Here is a 25035-nt window from a genome sequence, read left to right on the forward strand (position 1 = left end):
TGATGATTTGATGTGTATTGTGAAATAATTGCCACAGTAAGGTAACACATCTATCATCTCACATAGTTAGCATTTATTTCTTGTGGTGAGAACATTTACGATCTACTCTCTTAGCAACTCTCAGGAATACGATACAGTATTGCTAACTAGTCACCATGTTGTACATTATTAGATCCCCAGAACTTATGCATCTTATAACGGAAGTTTGTACCCTTCAACCAACATCTCCCCAGTTATCACCACACCCAGCCCCTGACTAATTTCACTTAATACAATGTCCTTAAGCCTCATCCATGTTGTTGCAAATGGCAGGACTTCCTTCTTTTGACAGCCAAATAACATTTCATCATATATGTACACCACATCTTTATCCATTCATCCACTGAGCAACACTTAGGCTGGGTTCATGTCCTGGCTACTGTGAATAATGCTGCAGTGAACATGGGGTTTCAGATATCTCTTCATGATAAAGATTTCACTTCCTTCAGGTATATACCCAGAAATGGATTGCTAGATAGCATGGTAGTTCAATTTTTTTAATTTTGAGGAAACTTCATACTGTTTCCCATAGTGGCAGCACCAATTTACATTCCTATCAATAGCACATGAGGGTCCCTTTTCTCCACAGCCTCGCCAGCATTTGCTACCTCTTATTTATTTATTTTTTTGATAATTTTTCATCTGAACAGGTGTGAAGTGATGTCCATGGTTTTTATTTTAATTTCCCTGACAATTACTGACACTGAGCCCCTTTTCATGAAACTGTTGGCTCTTTGGGTGTATTCTTTATTCAGGTCCTCCCATTTTTTTAACCATTTTTTTCTATTGAATTGTACACATTCCTTAAATATTCTGGGTATTAACTTTTTATCAGATTTATGGTTTGCCAGTATTTTCTCCCTCTTATAGGTTGCCTTTTCATTTTATTGATGGTTTCCTTTGCTGAGCAGAAGCTTTTTAATTTGATGAAGTCCCACGTGTTTATTTTTGCTTTTCTTGCTTGTGTTCTGGTATCATATCCAAAATGACATTGCCAAAACCAATGACAGGAGCTTTTTCCCAGTTTTCTTTTAGGAGTTTTACAGTTTCAGGTCTTAACATTTAAGTCTTTAATCCGTTGTGAGTTAATTTTTATGGATAGTGTAAGACAGGAGTCCAATTTCATTCTTTTGCATGTGAATGTCCAGTTCCTAACACCAAAGACTATCCTTTCCCCATGAGGTATTCTTGGTTCTTCCTTCAAATATTAGTTGACCATATACATGTGGGTTTGTTTCTGGGCTCTCAATTATGTTCCACTGATCTTTGTGTCTGCACCATACTGTTCTGATTACCATAGTTTTGTTACATACAGTAGACCCGTGAACAACACAAGGGTTATGAGTGCCAACCCCTTCCCCCATGCAGTCAAAAATCCATGTATAACTTTATAGCCAGTCTGCCATACCCACATTTCCACATCCTTGGATTCAACCAACCACAGACAGTACAGTTCTATAGAAGTTAGCGGGGTGAAAAATCTACAGATACGTGGACCCTCACAGTTCAAACCTGCCTTGTTCAAGAGTCACCTGTACTTTGTGGTTAGAGAGTGTGGTATCTCCAATTCTGCTCTTCTTTTACAAGATTCCTTTGGCTATTGAAGTCTTTTGTGGTTCCATACAAATTTTAGGATTGTTTTTTCTATTTCTGTGAAAAACACTATTGGAAATTTTGACAGGGATTGCACTGAAACTACAGATAGCTTTGAACAGTATGGACATTTTAACAATATTAATTATTTTGATCCATAAGCATGGGATATCTTTCTACTTATTTGTATCTTCTTCAATCTCTTTTAGCAATGTATTATGGCTCTCACTGTACAGATCTTTCACCTTCTTGGTAAAATTTATTCCTAAGGATCTTATTGTTTTGACACTATTGTAAATGAGATTGTTTCCTTTATTTTTCATCTAGTTCATTCTTAGTATATAGAAATGCAAACTGACCTTTTGTAATGCTATTTTGTATCTTACAACTTTACCAAATTTGTTCATAACTTTTAACAGTTTTTTGGTGGAGTTTTTTAGGGTTTTCTATATATAGCATCATGTTAAATGCAAACAGAGGTGATTTTACTTCTTCCTTTCTAATTTGGATGCCTTTTATTTCTCCTTCTTGCCTAACTGCTCTGTCTATAACTTCCAGTACTATGTTCAAAAGAGATTGTGAAAGTGGGCATTCTTGTCTTATTCCTGAACTCACAGGAAAAGTTTTCAGCCTTTCACCACTGAGTATGATATTAGTTGCAGGTTTTTCATGTAGGGCTTTCAACATGTTGAGGTATGATCCTTCTATACCCAATTTGTTGGGAGTTTTTATCATGAAAGGATGTTTAATTTTGCCAAACACTTCTTCTGCACCTATTCAAAGGATCGTATGGTTTTTAATCCTTCATTCTATTAATGTGGTGTATCACATTTGTTGATTTGATTTTCCTGAAGCATGCCTACATCCCACGGAGAAATCCCACTTGATCATGGTATATGATCCTTTTACCAGATCATATTTTACCAGATCATACATAAACTGTTTGCTAGTATTTTGTTGAGAATTTTTGCATCAATATCACTTGGGGGATATTGGCCTGTAATTTTCTTTTCTTGTAGTGTCCTTAGGTTGCTTGTGTATCCTTATCTTGTCTTTATACTGGCATTCTTAAAATGAGTTTAGGGAGTTCCCATTGTGGCACAGTGGGTTAAGAACCCAACTGCAGTGGCTCAGGTTGCTACAGAAGTACAGGTTCGATTCCTGACCCAGCACAGAGGGTTAAAAGGATCCAGCGGGAGTTCCCATCATGGCTCAGTGGTAACGGACCCAACTAATATCCATGAAAATGTAGGTTCAAGGTTCGATCCCTGGCCTCACGCAGTGTGTTAGGATCCAGCATTGCTGTGAGCTGTGGTGTAGGTTACAGATATGGCTCAGATCCCGTCATTGCTACAGCTGTGGTGTAGGCCAGCAACCATAGCCCTGATGTGACACCTAGCCAGGGAACTTTCATATGCTACAGGTGCAGACTTAAAAAGCAAAAAGTAAAAAGCAAAAAAAAAGGATCCAGTATTGTCACAGCTGTGACAGAGGTCAAAGCTGCAGCTCAGATTCAATCCCTGGCCCAGAAACTTCCATATGCTGTGGGTACAGCCATAAAAAAAAATTTAAAAAAAAAACCTTTTAATCTGCAAAACTAAATGAGTTTGGGAGTTTTCCCTCCTCTTCAACTTCTTGGAAGAGTTTGAGAAGGATTGGTGTTAATTAATTCTTCTTTGAATATTTGGTCGAATTCACTGGTGAAACCATTTGCTCATGAAAAACTATCAAGCTTTTCCTGCTTCAAAGACTTTTGATAACTGTTTCAATCTCCTTAGCCATTATTGGTCAGCACAGATTTTCCACTTCTTGATTCAGCTGGTAGTGTGTATATGTTGCAAGGATTTATCCATCTCTTCTAGGTTACCCAATTTGTTGGCATATAATTGTTCATAGCAGCCTCTTATAATCATTTGTATTTCTGTGATAACAGCTGTAACGTCTCCTCTTTCATTTAAAATTTTGAGTCCTCTCTCTCTTATCTTAGTCTAGCTAAAGGTTTGTCAATTGTGTTGATCTTTTCAAAAAGCCAACTCTTAGTTTCACTGATTATTTTTCTATTGTCCTTCTAGTGTCTATTTTGTTTTATCTATGCTCTAATGTTTATTATTTCCTTTCTTCTGCTAACTTTAAGCCTAGTTTGATCTTTTTCTAATTCCTTGAGTGTGAAGTTAGGTGGCTTATTTGGAGACTTACAGTCTTATATCAGACAAAGGACACAAGCCATACTCAAGGGAACTAAATGAGGAACTTCATAGTGTCTAGGGAACACAACGCAAATACTTGAGTGACAAAAGAACATTAGGCATGAACATTAGCACTGCCCAATGCCTAAGACAACTATGGATGGAGCGTCTAGGAAATCTGGGAGGAGGCCTAATAACAAGTGAGCAGTGAGGCATAAGACAAATTTAATTTAACTTGGTTTATAATGCCAAAGATTAGGCCCTGCAGAAAGGAGAAATGAGGAAACTAATATAGAACTTTTGTTTACAAGCAGTTCAATCTCCTACCCAACAAACATACCTTCAAATATATGTGCTTTTTGCTCATGCCATTCTCTCTGCCTGGAAGACCTGTCTCCCTAACCCCACCACTTTTCATCTCCTTAACTCTTGTCCTTCAAAATTTAGCACAAGCATCTTCCCCTTAAGAAGGGCTCTCCAAAGTCAGAGTCTGCATGCTTGCTTTCACAACACACTTTAAGAAACTAATAATTATTGCCTGGTAGGCATTTCTGATGCCTAATTTCCTGCGTTTCTCCTTCACAACAACTATTTACACAATAAGAAAGACCATTTTTATTGACCTATCTTCATTTTTTAACTTGTACCGCCACCCACCCATCCCAGATCCTAACCAGTCCACCTGGGCATCTCTGGTGAATGACTTGAAGTGCCTATGAAGTAGCAGGTGCTACAGATCAAAATGATTAAGAAGTTGCCCCTGCCCTCAGGGAGCTCAGGAGCTAGAGAGAAAAGAGGAAATTAACAGTTACACCTGACAATAGGAGGAAATATGTGGTAAATCATGGCATGGACACAACAGACACAGGAAAAGATGCTCAAAATCACTCATTATTAGAGAAATGCAAATAAGAACTACAATGAGGTACCCACCTCACACTGGTGAGAATGGCTATCATTAATAAGTCTACAAATAACAAAAGCTGGAGAGAGTGTGGAGAAAATGGAACCCTCCTACACTGCTGGTGGGGATGTGAACTGGTGCAATCATTATGGAGAACAGTATGGAGGGTCCTGAAAAAATTAAAAATAGAACTACCACGTGGTCCAGCAATCTCACTCCTGAGAATATACCCAGAGAAAACCAAAATTTGAAAAAACACATTCATCCCACTGCAACACTATTTACAACAGTCATGACATGGACACAACCTAAATGTCCACTGACAGAGGAATGGATAAAGAAGATGTGGTACATGTACACAATGGGATTTTACTCAGCCATAAGTAGAATGAAATAATGCCATTTGTAGCAACATGAATGAACCTAGAGATTATCTTACTAAGTGAACTAAGACAGACAAATATCATATATCACTTACATCTTATATTTTTAGATTCCACAATCTAAACAAATAATACAGTACAGCATAAATTAGCATCGCATTGTAAATCAACTCTAATTTAAAAAGTCTGACCCCTGGTGTTCCCGCTGTGGCTCAGCAGTAACAAATTCAACTGGTATCCATGAGGACACAGGTTCAACTCTTGGCCTCGAGCAATGGGTTAAGGATCCAGTGTTGCCGTGAGCTGTAGTGTAGGTCACAGATGCGGCTCAGATCCTGCCATTGCTGTGGCTGTGGTGTAGGCCGGCAGCTTCAGCTCCAATTCGACCCTTAGCCTAGGAACTTCCATGTGCCACACGTGCGGCCCTAAAAAAACAAAACAAAACAAAAATTGAAATGATACAAATGAATTTATCTACAAAAGAGAAATATGATCATAGACACAGAAAACAAACTCACGGTTACCAAAGGAGAAAGAGGGGAGAGGGACAAATCAGGAGTCTGGGATGAATAGATACATGCTACTATATCACATGTTAATAGATGCACACTACATATCCGAAACTATCACAACATTGTAAATCAACTATATTTCAATAAAAAAGACAAAAATAATTGTACAGGCAAAAGAAGCTCCTGAGCTCTATGGTAAAAAAGAGACTGTATGCACAGCATTCCTATAGAAGAAAATTCCATAGGACCTGAACCTTCTTACAACAAGCTCCTCTAACATGCACAGTGGCCTTACAAATAGCACGTGCAGCCCTCACCACTTAGCTCAGTCAGGATGAGTGCTTTTGCACTTCATTTTTTCCCTTATAGAGTTAAATGGCATCTGAGAAGCTAGGTATTGTTCCATTCATGTAATTGTCCTGACAAAGACAAAGTTCGGAACAAAGAATGAGAGAGGGAGGCCAAAAGAAAATGCCTAGCACCCGCAATCTTTAATCTGCAGTTGTGTGTAGGTGTTGCAATCATTCTATTACTGGCCTTTACACAGCTGGTTTGTTGGAAATCAAGTTTATGAACAGAACTGCTGTAACCATATAGGATTTTTCCATGGTGATTAAGCACTTAAATGACAGACGTTAAATAAAGACAAAGGAGAGATTTGGGGAAGCCATTCTGTCTCTATCAGAGTTTGAAAGGGAAAGCCAAATGACCATCTGGGAGTGGGTGGGGAAGAGTGAGACTTCCCTGGGTGGTGGTCTTTTGACTTCTGTTCTCGGTACCTGATGACACTCACCCAGGAAGTCCCTTCCAAAAGGACACAGGCAAAATAGGAAAAGTACCTCCGCAGTTCATTCATAACCTTGAACGCCTTCCCCATGTGGGCGGGGTTGACAGTGACCGTCCTTTGGTTCTTTTCGTCTTCCCCAGGCTGTATCGGCGGCTGGGAGCTCGGCTTGATGCTGTGAACAGGAAGGGGGGGGGGGGCGGGGGGGCGGGGAGAGAGAAGATCACATGTTGGTAAACTCATTCATCTACCTGCCACAGGCTCATGCACTTGCCCACCCACATGAGGCACTGCGGTCAGCCTGTTCTCTTCACTGCAGACCCAGGGAGAGAAATCACTGGGCCAGGAATTTGTTTCAGGGCAAAGTGCATCCATCAGATCCTAGCTTATCTTCTTCCATCCAGCACTGGTGTGACTGAGCGGGAAGTCCTTATCCCACAAAGGGGCCATCCCTAAAAGGAGGAGGGGTGGTGGTGAGGGAAGACTAAGCTCGTTACCACTCACTTCAAAGGGATGTTTGTTCATTCAACAAACACTCAATGGAGCCTACTACATGCCAAGCACTGTATTTCAATTTAAGGGAAGAGCACCCATTGTGGCTCAGTAAAGAGCCCTACAGTGTTTGTGAGGATGGCCTCGCTCAGTGGGTTAAGGATCAGCGTTGTCGTAAGGTGCAGTTTAGGTCACAGATGCAGCTCAGATCTGGCATTGCCATGGCTGCGGCTGTGGCCTGCGGCTGCAGCTCCAATTCAACTCCCAGCCCAGGAACTTCTATATGTCACATGTGCGGCCACAAAATGAAAAAGAATTTTAAACTAAAAAAAAAAAATCAATTTAAGGGAAACACAATAATAAACAAATTACAGACCTTGCTTTCACGAAGCTTAGCATTCAGAGAAGGAGAAAGCCAAGTAAACATCTAAACATCACATCTTAAGCATAATGATGCGACCAGAGTCACAGAATCACAGAGGACAGGAAACTACCCCAGTGCTGTCAGGAAAAACTTCCTACAAGCTGAGAAGCTTAAGGAAGAGCAGAAATGAACAGGGAGAAAGGAAGATAAGAGAGTATTCCAGCAGAGGAAACAATATGAACAAAGACCTGGAGAAAAGGAGTCAAGGGTGTTCAAAGTCCTGGAAGTTTAGTCAAACTGGAGGAGGGTATCAAGAAAAGAGGCTAGAAGACTGAGCAGTCGCACAGGTCTCATGTAAACGAAGCTAAGGAGTTTAGATTTCACCCTAAAACAAAGAGAAGCCATCAGAGTTTTAAGCAAAGAAGTGGAGGGAGCCCGAAGCAGGTGAACACATTTGTGCTCTAGAAAGATCACATAGGCTACAGTGTGGAGAATGGAGACACAAAAGTAAAAGCTTGGGAAACCATAATCCCATCAGAAGACAAAGGATTGTAAATTGTTGAAGAAGAAGAGGAGGAGGAATAAGAGGAAGAAAAAGGAAGGAAGGAAGGAGGAGAGGGGAGGAGAGAGAAGAGGAGGGGACGAGGCAAAGATGAAGAAGACGACGACGACGAAGAAGAAAGAGTATCTTTGTGAGCAGTTTGGCCATAATCTCAAAGTCCTCTATACTGAAGACAAAACACTCAAATTCCAGAGGGATGACAGCCTGATGCCCAACTACTCCTAGGCAACATGTCTCAATTTTATGGTGGGGGGAGAAAGAAGAATCCAAAAAATGAGCAAGGAAAGGACAAACTGATAAAAACTATTCAGTTCCAGGGCAAGTCTGAGACCTTGGAGCTCCCTCTCTTTGGACAAGGCTAAACTCTGCTTTGCTGGTAGAAAAACAGAACATTCTCCACTTGTGGAGATCAGGGGACCCACAGTTCACTCTAACTCTAAGACAATGACGCTGGTTTTCTTTACCTTCCTCTAGTGGCCCTCTGTTGATGCTATCACCCAGCCACGCAAACTGGCTCCAAGAAAGGAGCTGCTATGGTTAAGAGAAAGTTCTGGAGATGTGAGAGTCCCTCTAAATCTCACACTGGGATTTGTAACTATTAGAACATTCTGGTGCAATCAGAGTGCCAGACCACAGCTTGGCTGACCAAAACAGACACCTCTTCTGGCTTCCTTTCCACTTTCAGTTCAGCAGGAAAATGTAAGCCACAGACCCCTGAACTTTGGGACTCTTTGCATTCCGGGTGCAAAGAAGGTAGCTGATCACAGGACAAGAAATATCGAAGACGAAAATCTCAAAACAGAGAATGTTATCAAGGAGGGGGAGCACCCAATAAAGATGAAAACCTTTATATTAAAAACCCCACAAGTATAATTTCTTTTGTAGTTAGGCATCCTTCCCAACTCCAGGCCAGACAGATATAAATTCGTATTTTATACTTAAAGTTTAACAGTTTTGCTTTTGATATTTAAGTTTTATCTGATATTGATTTTTATGTCACTATATGAAACATGGATATTATTTTTCCCATAAGTTCCACTTATTGAATACTTCTTTTTCCCACTTACCTGTTATGCCACCTTTAGTCATACATCAAAGTTCCAAATATAAACGGCACTATTTCTGGACTTCCTACTTACTCCATTTAGTCAGTTTATCCAACTCTCTACCAGTACCACACCATTTCTACAGCTTCATAATAAGGTCTAAGTCTGGTAGGGCACGTCCCCAATCCTATTACCACGCTTCAGATGTGTCTTGGCTATTCCAGTTTTTTCATCTGTCATATAAATTTTAGTAGTAACTTGTTAAGCTCCATGAGGACTCTGATAGGCTTCTGATAGAAATTACTTTGAATTTATAGAGCAATTTGGATAGAACTGGCATCTTTCTATTGTCTTCTAATCCATGAACATGGAATGTCTCTCCACTTATTTAGATCTTCTTTAATGTCATTCAAACTTTTATATTTTTATGTATGAAGATCTTATATATATTTGAGTAAATTTATTCTTAAGTACTGAACAGTTTTTGTTTCTATTTTATCATAGCAAAGATTCTGAAGATTCAGCTAGGTGTTCTACACAAGCAGTCACATTCCCTGCATATACGGCCAAGAGTCCTTTTTTCTCCTTTCCAATTCTTAGGCCTCTAATTTCTTTTTTGACAAAAATTTTGCACTGGCTAAGATGGCCACACAACTGTGAATATAAAGTCCACTAATGAATATTTTGTCATCTTCCTGATTTAAAAAAATACGTTTCTAGTGTTCCCCATTGTGCATGTTTGTTTTAGAATTTTGTAGATGCCCTTTATCAAATTAAGAAAATTCCATTGTATTTTTTATCAAAAAGTTACATTGAATTTTCTCAAATGTTTTTGTGAATCTATTGAGATGACCATATGGATTTTTTTCTTTAAAGCTTTTAATGTTGTATATAACACATATATTTTCTAATACTAAACTCTAAATGCATTCCTGGAGTAAATGTAGGAACTGTAAAACACAGCACAAATATTCATTATAAATGTTGTTTTCAAATTGTAGAGAGACTTAAAAAAGAGAAGACATAATCTGGTATCAATCAGGGAACCACTGAAGGGTTTTGACAGGGAACTGATAAGATTAGAGCTCATAAAAGTCCAGTGGACATTACTAGTTGCATTTTCCATGCAGAGTCTAGATGTAGACCAAATAAAGCCATTTTGGAAGCAGTGACAACAATCTCCACTGTGACGATTAACTGGGAGGTTTGCTCCTCTTTGTTGTGTTGGTCTTTGCACTTTCCAGCCTTCCGGATGGCCCAATAATGATGCATCTCTGTTAATACAGAGTTGTGTTTACCAAAAGACCTCAAACATAGATTGCCTATTATCAGGATTAAAGTTCAACAAATGCAATTCACACGAAAGCCTCCCTCAAAGAGTGAGTGGCTGATGACCACAGAGCTGGCAAGAAAAAGGATATATGGTTTCGTCATTCCATCCAAAGTCCTTTCCACCCTTGATGAAGTGGCAAGGCTTGATAGGAGAAGGAACCCAAGGTCTCTTTTCTTCCCCTGCTCTGCCCCTCTGGGAAAATAATGAGAAGTCTGAAGGAGGTTCTGGATCCCTGGTTTCTGAAAAGTAGAAGTTTCTTTGGCAACTTGTTGACCTTCCACAGAGCAGGAAGCTAAGGAAAAAGAGGGTCTGAGGCCTCAAGGAAATTAAGAACCTTGCACAAGATCACACAGATAATACGTGGCAGAGACAGCATCTGAGCTCAAGTGCCCTTAAAACCCAAGCAGCCCAAGCTATTTCCACTACAGCTTACACCCTGCAGCAGTGAAGTGTACACATGTGTACCCGCACACACACACCCCAGCCTAGAATCACAGGTTCAGGCAGAGTTGCCAGATTCCACCTTTCTCTCCCTAAACCTTTCTCCCCGCACCGACACTAGATCTTAACTAGTTAGTGTCCAACACATAGCTCACTCCCACCCAATCAAAGCCCAATCCCTAATATATTTTGCTCTTGATCCCAGGCAAAACTGGTGCGTCCACCTCCCCACCTGCGAAACACAAACCACACTGAGGTATATTCCCAATCTCTGTCCAACCTCCCCAGATCCAGCTAAAACTTACCTCTCCTGCTCCCTTGTTGACTCTCTCTCTCGTTCACTCGCTTACACACACACACACACACACACACACACACACCGCTCTAGGCAGACAGCCACAACACGTTTTCTGCTGAAAAGTGTTTATTAGTAAATGCTCTTACTTGAAGCACAAAATAGTTGATTTCTCCAGGCACAAAGATGCTCCAGCTAAGCACCCCCTCCCTGGCTCCAAGCCCACTCTACCAAGAACTCTCACTCAGCCCAGCTGAGGTGATGTGGCCTTCAAAGTGTCATAATCTGGCAAGCAGCATGAAACCAACCAAATGGTCTCTGAAGTCAACATTCATTTATACATGCCCTTCTCCCCAGAGCTGAAGCTCTGGCGGCCGACCAGTGGAGCCTTCATCAGTGCTCAGAGGACCAGAGTTTCAGTAACATTCTAGTAGAACCAAATTTAAGATTCAAATGGGTCACCGATAACAGAGACGGCAAGAAAGTACAGGCCAGTCAGGATCCCTGTTCTTTCCTATAGCATTAGACAAAAACAGTCATCCATATTGGATGGCTATGTAAAATGTCCTTTCAAAGGACTCTGTAGTGAAGAAGCTGAAAGAGCATCAGTCTATGTGATAAAGTCATGATTCTTGCCTAGAAGTCAAGGCCATCCTTGACCTGGACTGAATCTAAATATTTACTAAGTACTTATTACGCCCTGAGCAGATGAACCATCCACTGCAAATAGATTTCCCCTCTTTTTCCCTGTACCATAATCTAAATATCTGTTCTTCCAGGACCAGGTAAGTTATGCCTCTTCTATGAAGCCCTTTGAATACTTCAGTCCTAAGTGATCCCTGCCTTCCCTAACTGCTATAGTATTTCTGGCTTATAACTCAACCAGCACATAGAACACTGACCTGCGTTTGGTTACCTTTTCACAGCACCTATTTCCCCACACAGCCCCTTCATGCTAGATTCGACATTCCTGGTGAGGAAAAGCTACACGTCTGAGGACTCTCATACAGCTGCCCAGCATAGGGCAATACCCACAGTTTCTTCATTACATACTTGTCATCAATCAATCGGACCTGAAAACCCTCCACTTGTCCTTACATGTGATAGACAGTAGAGCAGGGTACGATGTTCTCCCCCAACCAGCACCCTCAACCCCAATGATTAAAAAAAAAATGAAAGCAGGGTTGGTCTTCAGTGTAAACTAAAAATCAATACACATAAAATGTTAATTATAGAAACTGTAAATTAAAACATGTAAACTCTAAACAGCAGGCCCTCTTTCATGGCATACCACTTCCCACAGCTTTTCTCCTACCCTCTCCTGTCTCCAAAGTCCAGATCCAGATTCCCAGTGTCTGTCTGAACTCCACTACTTGGACTTTTCACGGAAACTGACACGCAACTGATGCTCTCCCACCCTCCCTCAAGCCTATCCCAGAGGCATAACCAACCACCCACTCACCTATCCTAGGCAGAAACTGGGATCTCACCCTTCTCTCTCACCTCACATACGACCACAAGTCCTATCCGTCCCAGGGCCTCCAGTATCTCTCCACCCCTTCTCCTTCCCATGGCCACTGCTACACGACCTCAGTCCAGGCCGTCGTCATCTCTTACCTGGATTTCTACACTACCTCCCTCGCAGGTTCCAGAATGACCTTTACAGACTGTCACTGTGCGCGTGGGAACATTTTCTGGGGAACCTCTCACTGGTTCCTCAGTGCATTCAGACTAAATCTCAGAGACCTGTCCTGGCCCTTCATAATCTTATCACTGTCCTGAAGAGTGCTCATTACTGAAGAGCTCAGATACAAATGCCTGCATACTCCAGGCTCTTGTGTCCTATCCCCAGCTGCTGCCCCATGTCTAGCTCCTTCCTACCAGCCCTGCAGACCTCTTGCTGAAGCTCTGTCTTCCCTATGGTCCTCCATGACCCTGGATTAACTTCCCTCCTCCGTGCTTCCCTTTGTATCACACTGTAATTACCTCTGACTTCTCTGTCTTCCCCACAGAGTGTGTGCTGGTAAATGTTTAACGGTTGGTTGCAAAAAAGGGAGTCCTGATTTGTAACACTTCACAATTTCCTTTGTGTAAATACTGCCACCACAGCAGACTCTGAGCCACTAACGTGATGTCACCAAACACTCAGAGTTGGGAGGAAATGTGCATTATATCACCAGCAAGCATTTCCACGACACAGGTACAACAGACATAATCTAAAGGGCATAGATATCAGTAAAATAACTAGGAATTGATGAGTTTTATTACATTTGTTTTTAATGTAATTTATTAGTAAGTTACTTAATTTTATTTTTAATAAGGACTGTACTTAATAACTGACTCACAAATTCCTAAAAATTTAACAAGCAGCTCTTGCACGTGGGTGAGTGCCGGCTCCATCCAGCACACCACTGCCTACCCTAGATTTTGAGCTCCATGAGAACCAGGATAGTGTCTTACTTCCCTCTGTATTCTTAGCTTCTGGCACATGACAGGTGCTCAATAAATGATTCCTGAGTGAATGAATGGATGGATGAATGAGATATAACTAATGACTATTCCATCTCTCCTCACTTCCCTCGTTAAAATAATTCTGGTTTTATCTCTCTCGACTTCCCCACAGGAGGTGTGTGTTGGGGGCAGGGGTGATCCTTAGCCCATCCAGTTCCCTGCACTGGTGACAGAGAATCAGGAGGACGTGGGGAGGAAGCAAAGAGAGCCAGAATCAGCTAGAGAAGAGGAAAGAAAGTAAGAAGGGTTGCTGCTTACTGTGTCAGTTCTCAGGCTTTTTCTATCACTCAGGAAAATCCAGGCATTGAATGGAAAGGAAAGGACAGTAGAAAGTACGTTACCAAAATAGGAGACAGAAAAACCTCTGAACATCCAATTGCGCAGAAGTGCTCGTGAGATCTGCCAAATGACGAGTTCCGAGCATCCAGGGTGTGAGAGAGTGGGGAGGAGAGGAAAGGGGAGCCTGAGAAACACTGCTGACGGTTAAGAACTGCATCCCTGATAAAAGTCTTCAAGAGACGCAATAAAGTTCAGGTGGTGTGGGCCACACACACACAGAGCCCGAGCACACTGTGTTCAACGTACAGACGAGATAGAATAAAAAGAGGCAAAGTCCCCTAAAGAGGGTAACACAACTCTGAATCAGAGTAAGACTATGCCAAAGGCATTAAAATCCCTCAGCAAAGAAAGTGCCCTTTAGGAGAATAAATTGAAAAACAAGAATCGGGAGTTCCCATCATGGCGCAGCAGAAACGAACCCGACCAGGAACCATGAGGTTGCGGGTTCGATCCCTGGCCTCGCTCAGTGGGTTAAGGATCCAGCATTGCTGTGAGCTGTGGTGTAGGCCGGCAGCTACAGCTCCAATTGGACCCCTAGCCGAGAGTGCGGCCCTAAAAAGCAAAAAAAAAAAAAAAAAAATAGAAAAAAGAAAAAGAAAGAAAAACAAGAATCAGACAGAGAAGACCCTTGGTCCTACTCATCCCACACTATCTATAAATGAAAATGATTTAATCATCAGTCATCCGGTTCAGCCTCAGGTCAGAGCCTGTTGTGGAACTTGAAGCCTATAAATACTCAAATGCCTAACTTGGTACCACGCTCACAATGCAGCCTTTTAATCAAGCTGGCCTCCCTCATGGTTCTCCTTCAAGGAGGCATGAAAGTGGTGGCAGGCCCTCAGGAACATCGTGCCAGTAATACTTTTCATTGCAAATTAATAAAGTGACACTCAGAGATCCCGTCGTGGTGCAGCAGAAACGAATCCAACTAGGAACCATGAGGTTGCATGTTGGATCCCTGGCCTTGCTCAGTGGGTTAAGGATCCAGCGTTGCCGTGAGCTGTGGTGTAGGTCGCAGATGTGGCTCGGATCCTGCATTGCTGTGGCTGTGGCTTAGGCCGGCAGCAGCAGCTCCAATTCAACCCCTAGCCTGGGAACCTCCATATGCCACTGGTGCGGCCCTGAAAAGACAAAAGACAAATAAATAAATAAAAATAAAAATAAAATGACACTCCAACTACTGTGCCTCAGGTTCTCATGAGCAGTTCCCAGCATGACTCCGCTTCTCTGAGTCTGGGCAGCACCAGGACACTGACAAGAGAGGATTTCTCAACCGAAAGAGGGCGAGGCAAACTGCAGATATCCCGTGCTTCTCAATCCTAACATGCAAAGCCAAAATGACCCAATTTATATTTCTGCATCTGGATTAATGAGGGAACCTGCACTTGAGGATACCCAGGCAGTGGGATTCAGGGTGTGGCGGTGCAGTCCTGTCAAGAAACACCCCCCTCCACACAGGCTGCTATTGAGCTCCAGGTCCTCCTCTTTCTTTCAGGGGTCCCGCCTCGGCTCAGGGGACTCAGGATCAGGCTGATTCCCTGCAGTGGGCCACATGCACACATGGAAGACACGCCTTGCTAGGCTGCAGCTCCTGTGTGGTGGTTAATAACAGTTAACACTTCCTGAGAGCCGCCTTCACCTCTACCATCTCACTTTATCTTCAGAACAACCCAGTGAGGCACTACCTCTCCTGGGGCACTGAGACAAAACTTGCCCAAAAGCCCCACGTTAACTACTAAGTACAGAACTGACAGGCAAACCCAGGCCTGTGTGTCCCCAAGGCCTACACTGTTGATATCCGTGTCCACTGATGTGGGATAGGCTCCACAGCCCACCAGGCCAAGGTTGAACACTCTCAGGTTCTTCGTGGTGTAGCCAAACCAGAAACCTGAGACTCAGCATGATTTCACTCCACTTATCGTGGGAAATCGCAGCGTGGATTGGAGTTGACACTGTTAATTGAACTGAACTTGGAATTTTCACACAAGCCCGTCATGATTCATCAAAGCTGGCCAGCAGCTGCTGCCCTTCCTCCGAGGTGCTCCCTCATAAAAAAGCTCAAGAACAAGTATGCCGCTAATCACAATTCTAAGAGTCCTTATTCACAGACTGTTTCCTTCAAAACCCAGGGGGGGATCTCTTATGTGGGCTGTGTAAAAATGTAAAACCTAAGAGAAACGGTTGAGTTCAGACAGAGAGAATTAGACAAGGAGAAAGACTGAAAAAACTTGGCCCTCATTATGTGGCATTTCGGAAGCCAAGCTTCTGTTTGGTTTGAATAGGAGAGCTGGGCTCTTCCATGTGTGTGGTTTTGATAGGAGCTACAATAGACTTTCACAAGTTAAAAAGAAAAGTCTGGGAAATTGGGCTGAGAGTCTGAAAAATCCTTTCAAATTATAAAAGGTTACAGATTTCTAACTTGACAACCACTGAATTTATTTGATAGGGGAAAAAAAATCGAAGAACAAAATATGTTCAAGTTATTTTTCACATCATTCATTAACGTCCTTTTCCGTCTAACCTAGTTTTAGGGTTTATCCAAAAAAGAAAAAAAAAAATTAGGTCAGTTCCATGACGGCAAATTTCATCAAATAAAGCAACACTTGCTTTAGAAAACTTAGCCCAAAATACTCTTTTCTGGATATGTCTTAACAATCTAAAACCTAGCAAGAAGCAAAATCTTAAAAACCCAAATCTGGGTGTGGGGAAATGAAGAGGTTTCTTTCCACTGATTTTGTTTTCTTGCAGTTGTAAACCTTGCTTCACCAAATAGTATTTCCAAAATGGAAAATTTGGTTTTAATCATCATGGTTGAGATGCACACACGCTTCAGGCAAAAGCGATGCCCAAAAACGTCTAGAACAATTTCCACCATGTCTTCCGGGGTGAGGAGACGGCTGACAGGAGGAGAGAAAGACTAGGGCGCTCGGCCTGTGCCCCTCCCGGGGTCCTGCCAGTGTTACATCGGGCAATGCAGAACTTGGCGTTTGGAGAGCACCAGCTGTCTGCACCATGTTTTTTCGAAAGTCAGATCTCTGTTCCTGATCAAGGGTGAAAAGATTACCTCCGAGAGGTCCAGGAGCAGGCTCTCCTCCATGAGGACCAGCCATTCTCCCGCTAAGGACAGCTCACACAGATTTCCCGCACAGCACTGGGAGCATGGGGCCGGTCACTTCTGATGCAGAAAACCATCACGATTTTAAGAAAAATGGACGACCAACTTGCCCTTTTTGTGATGCTTCTTCCAAAAGTTGTGATTCTCCACAATTCCTGTGGATATGCCAGACTGTGCATGGACATTTTTTAAACTGTGGTAAAACAGATACAACTTGAAATGTACTGTTTTAACCATCTTCAAGAGTGTAGTTCAGAGGCTTCAAATATGTTTATGTTCTTGTGCAACCATCCATTTCCAAAAGTTTTTCATGTTCCCAAATTGAAAGGCCATGCCCATTAAGCAATAACTCTCCATTTCTCCCTCTCCACAGCACCTGGAAACCACCATTCTACTCTCTGTTTCTATGAATTTGACCTTTCTCGTTACCTCATATAAGTTGGGGACTTACTATGATCATTCCACAAGATGGATGTCCAGAAGTGAAATAAAATTCCAGTAGCCAAAGCAACTACCTATCTGCTCTACACACACACACACACACACACACACACACACACACACACACACACACACTTTATCACTGTATCAGCTGGGAGCCAGAAACCCTTTTCCTATGCAAAATGGAAGGCAAAATCATCTTCACCTGACTGATCAAGCCACAGTGATTCTTCACAGAGGGAGACGGGAAACTTGGCATCGGAAAGCCCAGTAGAGAGCTGGAACATGCAGCGGGTTCTGCAAAGGTGAGGGCAAATGCACAGGTTCTTCTTAAGATTTGTGCCTGAACAAAGGAGTCATTCATTGTTCCAAACCACTAAAGCTTCCAGAAGCCTCAAGGTGTCTATAAAAGGCAGGATTAAAGTGGTGCTGGTGAAACCTACAAGAGGAAGTGCCAAGCCTTGTGTGGTATCTTCCTGTGAGGAGACAGATTCGATGCAAGATGACGATCTGAAAGTTCCTGCTCATTTTCTCATGGGAATGGTCCCACACAATCCAATTCAGATATAAACATAGGAAGGCCCTAAAATAAGCCTTGAGTAGGATCCAAGCACAAACCATGGGGTACAACAGGGCCACAGACAAACACCACCAACAACAGCAATTACCACATACTGATTACGTAACTCTGTGCCAGAAAAAACTTACTAGGTGCTTTATCCATATTGCCTTTGATCTTCACAACGAGTCTATGAGATATGAGTTTTGTCCCTTTACACCGAAGCGGAAAATTAACTCTGAAAAACTGTGACACAGTCAAGGTCATACAGTTTATGAAATAGATTCACTACAAGGACTATGCTACCCTAAAGCTCATGCTTTTAATGAGTAGCCTTTCAAGGTAGAAGTTATTTTCATACCCTCATGGCAAAGAAAGAAAACTGTTCATTAGAAATCTCTTGGCTCAAAAATTCTAATGCTTAAAAACAGCCCCAATTAAGCTTCAGCAGGTTAAGTGTGGAACAAGCACCAGACTCAGGATCCCTCCAGTCTCCAGAGGTCTGACATGTGATCCCAGGCCAGTCACTCAGCTTCTCTGGCCCTAAGTTTCCCATAAAACTTGTGAAACAAGGCTACTTCCCCCTCTTTGCCCCCTACCTCAAAGCATTCCATGGGGTCAATTACCCGTGCTGAGATAATACGGCTGATATCCAAGGATGAACCTATTGGCCAAAGGTTTCAATCACCTCTCTCACCAACTTTCTTCTTGGTTATCAGAGCTTTCCCAAAAGTCATCAGCTCATCAGCAAATAATTATCTAGCACCTACTATGTGTGCAGCCACACAGAAGTTAATGTGCAGTATTCAGAGGTAAAGATACTGTCCTTGCCCTCGAGGACCTCTCCAAGTTTGGGGACTTGTAAGATTCATGAAACAAAAGCATAAAACTGTCTGGTGGGTGGGCCTATTATTCAGTCCCCAACTATGAGATACAAACTACAGGTACTGGAATTAGGAAGAACATCTGCCAGGACTAAGGAGCTTAGCTTTGCAAGCAAAGGGGAATTTTAGAACGGCCTTGAAAGATGAATAACTTTTGGAAAAGAGGAAGGAAAAGGTATTCCAGGCAAAATGAACTCTGGAAACTAAGGATCTGAGGCTGGAGGGAGTAGAATACAGGAAGGGCGATCACAAGAGATCCACAGATCTCTTTGGAGGGGAGTGGGTGAGCGGTGGGACTGGAGCCTGATTTCAGAAGACTTGAGTGCTGGAAGGGTAAGTGGTACTGGAGTAGAAACAAAAGGTAGTGAGCTGGGTGACCCGGCTAACACTGGAAGCTGCATGGTTTGGATTTCTCTGCCCTGGGTAGGAGAAAAGCAAAAGAACGTGTGTAAAAACTAGGCGTTGTAATGCCAGAGACATCAGCCATCCCAGCTGAGAGGCACCAGTGTTGAAGAACTAGAGAGCTCCCAGAGGCCAAGGACTCATTATATTTCTGAACACAAAACTAAGAACACAATTCTGCTGCTGCTAGTTTTACATGGACCTCTTAGCCCCAATATGCAAGTAAAAAGGCCTCGTCTAGAATCTCCAAACCTCCATTCACGTCCCTCCTGCCCTCTGTGAGCCATCAGATCAACAGGAAAAGGTGAGGACACTGCCTACCTGTGCCCCAAGAAGCAGGCTTTTGGATGCTCTGCTGCCAGGCAGGCTACATGGAGTCCAACGTTAAGCTCCTGCTGTAAAGCACCCAAGCAAAGGCTGTGCCAGCAGCACACTCAGCCTGAAAAGCCCCAGACTTCCTGGGAGTTACAACGAGAAACATTGTGCCTCAGGGCCTCAAGAATTGGGACAAGCCATGCCAAAGAGTTTATTGGGGTACTCTCCAGACAGTGTTGAGTTAGGTGAGCCTGTTACCATTCAAGCACCTGGTTACCATCTGAATCAACCTGGCAACTCAGAGCAGCAGCCCTCCCTCCTCAGTGGTCCACAGCCAGGGCCTGACCTCTCCTGCAGTCTCCTCACCTCAACAAAAATGGCAAGCCTTGCTCTCTACCAGTCACAGCCCCACAGAATGAAGAGGAGACGGTTGAGCATGCAGAGGAATGACCCGCCCCTGCACAACACTGAGCACCTTCATAATCAAAGAACCAGATCCTCAGAAATTTATTAAAATGCATGTGCCTGCCAGAAAACAACCCCTCGCTAGTTAGATTAAACTCAGCAGAAGTACTTAAATTCCCTTCTGTTCATTTTATGGGAGGAGCAGGAGTTTCTCTAAAGACTATAACTTCCCATACCATCCCACAAACTTTTCAATGCAAAGGAAAGTTCCGAGCAAATGTCACCTGAATGGCTTTCTCCCCTTCTTAGTTGAACTTGTGTGTATATACCGGTACACACACACACACACACACACACTTTTAGGAAAGACATCAGCACGCTTGTTGACGATGTGAGCATTTCAGAGTGAAAATGCAAGCACTCTATGCCAGGCCAATCCTGCTATGACATCAAAAAACCCCCACCAAAGAAAAAACACCCCGGGAAAGTGGCCAGGAAAGGGAAACGCCTCCTTGAAACAGCATGAGAAAGGCGATCCTGATTCAGCTGAAGCTGAAACTATTCCCGAACATGAGCCAGGAAGTCCCTTCTTTCAGGCTGCTCCACTGCCCAGCAAACCCAGACCTGCCTCTGCGGAAGCCAGATCTCTGGAGAAAGGGGCTTCCCTGCTCGGACTCTGCCGTCTGCTGGGATCCATCAGTAGCCAGGTCTTCCGACCCTGCCTAACCAACAACAACACAAAAGCTGGTGACTGCAACTGAGAGCATGCGTGAGCGCGTGTACACACACACACACACACACACACACACACACACACACACACACACACACACACACACGCTTATACCTACATACCTTTCACCCTCCATTGTGTGAGGCCCAGCCGGGGTGGTAGCCGCTGAGCTTTGCATAAGCCTCAGAGGATCCTAGCTCTGTTCTCAGTTCTTCCAGCCAACCAGCGGGAGATCTGATCAGCAACAGTGATTCAGCATGGCTGCAAACGAAGCCTCCTCCCTCTCGATCCTCCTTCCTCTGACTTACTCGCGGCAGCTTCTACCGCAGAAGCAGCAGCAGCAGCAGCAAACGTCTTACCCAGAGCTCCCTGCAGTCCTTTCAGCTGCTAAAAGCAGCAACCCACTTGCTCCCCCTCCCCCCGCAGGCTTGCTGCTCCTCCGTCTCCTAGGAACAGCGCAGCTCCAGCGACCCAACTGCAGAGCCACCTTTCCAGCTGCTTCCACATCTGCCCAGCATCCCCAGCCCAGGAGACTAGCCCACCCCAGGGCCTCCTGTCTCCACTGCCCAGACTGCAAAGACTCAGACAGCTCCTCACTAGCCCCAGAAATACTGGCCCCCACCCTCTTCCTCTGCCCCCATAGGCTGTGAGTCTCTCAGCCTGGCCAGATTGCTGGAATGAGGAGGCCCCTCTGTGGCTTACAGTGGAGTTTATCCACCTGGGGAAACCGACTTGTAGGTCACAGCTCATTTTCCAAATCCCTCTCCCAAAATCACAGTAGCTCTGAGAGGCCATTAAGGGGAGAGAAGGAAGGGGAAAGAGCCAGAGAGAACCAAGAAGAATGCAGAGAGAAATGAGAAAAAGGGAACCAAAGCAAACGCTACTTTACTACAAGAGGCTAAACTTCAGTAAAGCCATCACAATAGACACCACATATGTTTACTTCCCCTAGGCCATACTGAAGCCCACACATTTCACAGCAGCACCCCTAAAATATCTTCCTAAAGCCTGCTGTGGTGCAATCTGACTTAAGCTATGGCTCCAACCACTAAGTCTCCCACCAAGGACCTCTGGCACCCTGAAATCTCCAGTCGCTGAACCTCAGTTCTGACCAATGTAATGCCGAAACATAATGTTGGGGCACGCTGGAGACCAGTCTGTACGTCGCAGCCACAGTCAAGGGCACAGAGGTAACCAGGGCAATCAGCCACTGGTGCTTGATTAGCCACAGAAATGGGTTAAGAAGCTTCCTGGATCCTTCTGGAAAACATGACACACAAGCATCTCTATTCGCACATCTGTACGTTTCAGGATCCATACTACCACCAGCTGGTTGAGTGACTTTTAGTAAATCTTTTTTCCACTCTGGACCTCAGCCCCTCAACTACAGTATAAGGTCAGATCAGACAAATCTCTGGAGTCTCTTTCAGCTCTAAAAATCACATGACTCAAAAAATACCTTAAATGTTCCATTTTTCTTCTCATTAGAGTAATCTGTAAGATTGTTTAAGAAAAAAATTTTACCGACTCTAATGTTTTGAAGGGGCTTTAGGGAGGATAACAGGATACATGTAAAAGTATGAGGGAGCTTAGTAAACCTATTATAATTTTGACCTGTTAGATTCCTTCACTGCCAGAAAACACTGAGACCATAGCGAGGGGAGGCTGGACACTGAAGTAACAAAAACTAAAAGCCACTCAAACTTTACACAGCCTCCTGAGTTCAAACTGGCTAGTGTGCTACTCTCAAAGATTACCCCCTGCCCCGACAGCACAATGTCCTCCATGACTCAAACGCATCCTTCCTCAAGTTAGAAGCGGCCCAAGTGGTTTTCTTTACACCCTAAAGCCCCACATCGCCACTTCTTCCTTTCACAACAATACGCCTCGTGCCTTTCTCCCTCTCGGTCCCATCCACTTCTAAACAGCCTTGTGGCTCTGCTCCAGATATTTCCTCCTGAGGTGAATCACAGAAACTAGAAGCTGAACATCACAAATAAGGAAAGTGAATCCCAGCATCCATGCCGGAGTGCAGACACCCACCTAGAAGACGAGGGAGTGACTCATAAGAGGGACATGAGAATGAGTCTCTAGCAACCTCATACCCTCATTCACAACGGCTTCACATAGGAAAGGGGGTTAGTGTCACATCTAACGAGCCAGAGAAAAAATTTTAAAAGGTCAGAAAATACTGAAGGGTTGAGCACGTTCAGGTTTCAATATACAACTACTGAGAGCCTGTATGGAATTTTGACAGAATTTCTTTTGCCACCTAATTTTGCAGCTCTAACCAATGTCGCTACAACGTGTGTGTTGAAACCATACTGCATGCTGATTCCCCACTCACTCCATCCATGAGAAGTAAGCTGAACAGAGACTACTCAGAGAAGGACAACAAGAAAAGCAAAGCCGGAGTTCCTGTTTTGGTGCAGCAGAAATGAATCCAACTAATATCCATGAGGATTCAGGTTCAGTCCCTGGCTTCGCTCAGTGGGTCAGGGATCTGGCGTTGCCGTGAGCTGCAGTATAAGGTCCCAGATGCGGCTCGGATCTGGTGTTGCTGTGGCTGTGGTGTAGGCCAAGAGCTGTAGCTCTGATTCGACCCCTAACCTGGGAACTTCCATATGCTGCTGGTGCGGCCCTAAAAAAAAGGGAGGGAAGGAGCGAGGGAGGGAGGAAGGAAAGGAGGGAGTAGCCATCAAGCAAAACCAGAGCCAGAGCTGGGCCAAGAATCAAAGTCTCTAGGCACAAAGTTGCCATCCTAATCCTCTCCACTTGTCAGAATTACACTCCGCATTTTCCACCGTATTATCCAAATGTTCTCTGGGCCACAGCCTGAATCTGTTTGCTCTATGCTAATTTTCCTGAAAGTTAAAGGAACCAAAGTAGTGTCTGCCTGGAGGAAGAGGTCCCATCCTTGGAATTTCCAACAGCAATGTCTCCCCCCCACTTGCCATGCCTCCCTCCCATGTCCAAAGCTTCTCCCACTGCTTACTAGTAGTACCTAGCGGCCCCACCTCTCCATCCCAAAGAAATTTAACCAGACATGCACGCCAACTTTGTTCAGAATCCTCCAGGTCAATGGGACTGAGATTAAAAACCATGTTAGAAGAGAAACTTTTTTTAGCATTTGGTCTAAGGGGCTTTCTCCTCCACACTCCCTCTCTCCACAAGAAGTCTGTATAGCACAGCTTATCTGGAAACAGCAAGGTCAGTCATTCTTCCAAGTGTCTTCTTCTTCTTTTCTTGCTTTTATCCTCCTTCTCCAGATCTTTGGTTTCTCAAATTTGCAGGCATCGTAACACAAACTGTGGGCTCACACCCAGAGGTACATCAGAACCGTCTGCCCAGCTGGTTAAACTGCAGGCATCAAGGAGCTCCCACTGTGGCTCAGTAGTAACGAACCCGACTAGTATCCATGAGGATGCCAGTTCAATCCCTGGCCTCATTCAGTGGCTTAAAGATCCAGCATTGTCATGAGCTATGGTGTAGGTTGAAGGTGTGGCTCAACTCCAGTGTTTCTGTGGCACAAGCCGGCAGCGGCAGCTCTGATTAGACCCCTAGCCTGGGATCCTCAATGTGCCGTGGGTGTGAACCTAAAAAGAAAAAAAACTGTAGGGGATCAAAAGGCACAAGGACTTTTGGGGGTGATGGAGTTGTCCCATATCCTGACTGTGATGATACTTACACAACTGTATACAACTACTACATTTTATCAAACTAGACACATAAGTAGGTGAATTTTATGTAAATTACACCTCAATAAATTGGAAAGAAAGAAAACACTACAGTACCAGGGTCCACCTCACACCTATAGAATTAGGGCCCAAGGAGCAGGAAGTGTAATGAACTCCACAGATGACTCTAATGCACAGCAAAACAGAAAGACCACAAGAAAGGAGCTAAGATTATTAGAATCAAGCAGACCAGGGTCTGAAAGTGCTTATCAGAAACATTACCCTAAGCAAGGTACTTTAGAAGTCTCAACTTCTTCATCTGTAAAAAGAAGCTAATAATAGCACTGACCTCTCAGGGTTGTCAGGTTTTGGGGTGAAAGACTATCAAGCACTTAGCAGAGAGGCTGGGCTTTAATAAGCACTGAGTAACCATCAGCATTGCCAATGCCAGGGCTGCCAAACCATAGCTCCATGAGTCCTTGGTTTTGAGGTCAAGAAGAAAGTCAGCCAGGATATCCTGAGTCAGGAAGCACAGCCTTGGGCCCCTCCTGAGCCATTCAGAGGTCACTATAACCAACAGGTCACCAAGGAGCAGGCAAGACCAAAGCTAAATTAAGGGCCACCCACACCCATATCACCAAAACATCCCCTCAGATTCTGGAACACTTGATAGGTAGTCTCTCCCTGTAGCTAGCTGCTTAGAGTGTCCGCAGCAGAGGC

At 43.7% G+C, this 25035-nt stretch overlaps 1 protein-coding gene across 1 annotated transcript in view; it reads right to left on the minus strand.

Moving 5' to 3' along the window:
* The window catches only part of KLHL3 (kelch like family member 3), a 121320-nt gene extending 100121 nt beyond the window's left edge, over positions 1–21199 (minus strand). The window contains exons 1-2 of the mRNA XM_047778696.1: positions 20761–21199; positions 6457–6576 (exon numbers count right to left, since the gene is read on the minus strand). Of these exons, the coding sequence (XP_047634652.1) occupies positions 6457–6576; positions 20761–20816 (176 nt within the window). The 5' untranslated portion in view covers positions 20817–21199. The remainder of the gene's footprint in view (positions 1–6456; positions 6577–20760) is intronic.
* Between the last annotated feature and the right edge of the window lie 3836 nt (positions 21200–25035).

The sequence above is a fragment of the Phacochoerus africanus genome, chromosome 4 (genome assembly GCF_016906955.1).
Source record: "Phacochoerus africanus isolate WHEZ1 chromosome 4, ROS_Pafr_v1, whole genome shotgun sequence".
NCBI classification, from domain to species: Eukaryota; Metazoa; Chordata; class Mammalia; order Artiodactyla; family Suidae; genus Phacochoerus; species Phacochoerus africanus.